Source organism: Corapipo altera, unplaced genomic scaffold (assembly GCF_003945725.1).
Source record: "Corapipo altera isolate COAL_440 unplaced genomic scaffold, ASM394572v1 48662, whole genome shotgun sequence".
Taxonomy (NCBI): domain Eukaryota; kingdom Metazoa; phylum Chordata; class Aves; order Passeriformes; family Pipridae; genus Corapipo; species Corapipo altera.
The window spans coordinates 1-472 of NW_020890881.1; the positions used below are offsets into that span (position 1 = coordinate 1).

Here is a 472-nt window from a genome sequence, read left to right on the forward strand (position 1 = left end):
GGGGGGGGCTCCTCCTCCTGGAAGTGGCTGCGCTGGAGCAGCTTCACGTGGTACTCGTAGATCTTGAGCGCGGGGCCCAGGCGGATGGAGAGCCCCGTGAGCACATCGGCCCTCTGCATCAGCAACAGGGACTTCCCGTCGATCTCCTGGGGACATTGGGGACATTGGGGACACCCCCGGGGACATTGGGGACACCCTCGGGGACAGGGGGACACGGGGACACCCCCGGGGACAGGACAGAGGGGATGGAGAGCCCCGTGAGCACATCGGCCCTCTGCATCAGCAACAGGGACTTCCCGTCGATCTCCTGGGGACATTGGGGACATTGGGGACATTGGGGACACCCCTGGGGACAGGGGGACACGGGGACACCCCCACGGGGGTCACCCACGGGGACACGGCAGAGGGACGGCAAAGGGGACAGAGGGGATGGAGAGCCCCGTGAGCACATCGGCCCTCGGCATCAGCAACA

The 472-nt window shown here is 66.9% G+C and overlaps 1 protein-coding gene across 1 annotated transcript in view; it reads right to left on the bottom strand.

Moving 5' to 3' along the window:
- Nucleotides 1–5: 5 nt before the first annotated feature.
- Nucleotides 6–472, bottom strand: part of LOC113942489 (atherin-like) — a gene marked incomplete at both ends in the record, with an annotated part of 1,255 nt that continues 788 nt past the window's right edge. The window contains one exon of the mRNA XM_027633611.1: nucleotides 6–146. Within this exon, the coding sequence (XP_027489412.1) occupies nucleotides 6–146 (141 nt within the window). The remainder of the gene's footprint in view (nucleotides 147–472) is intronic.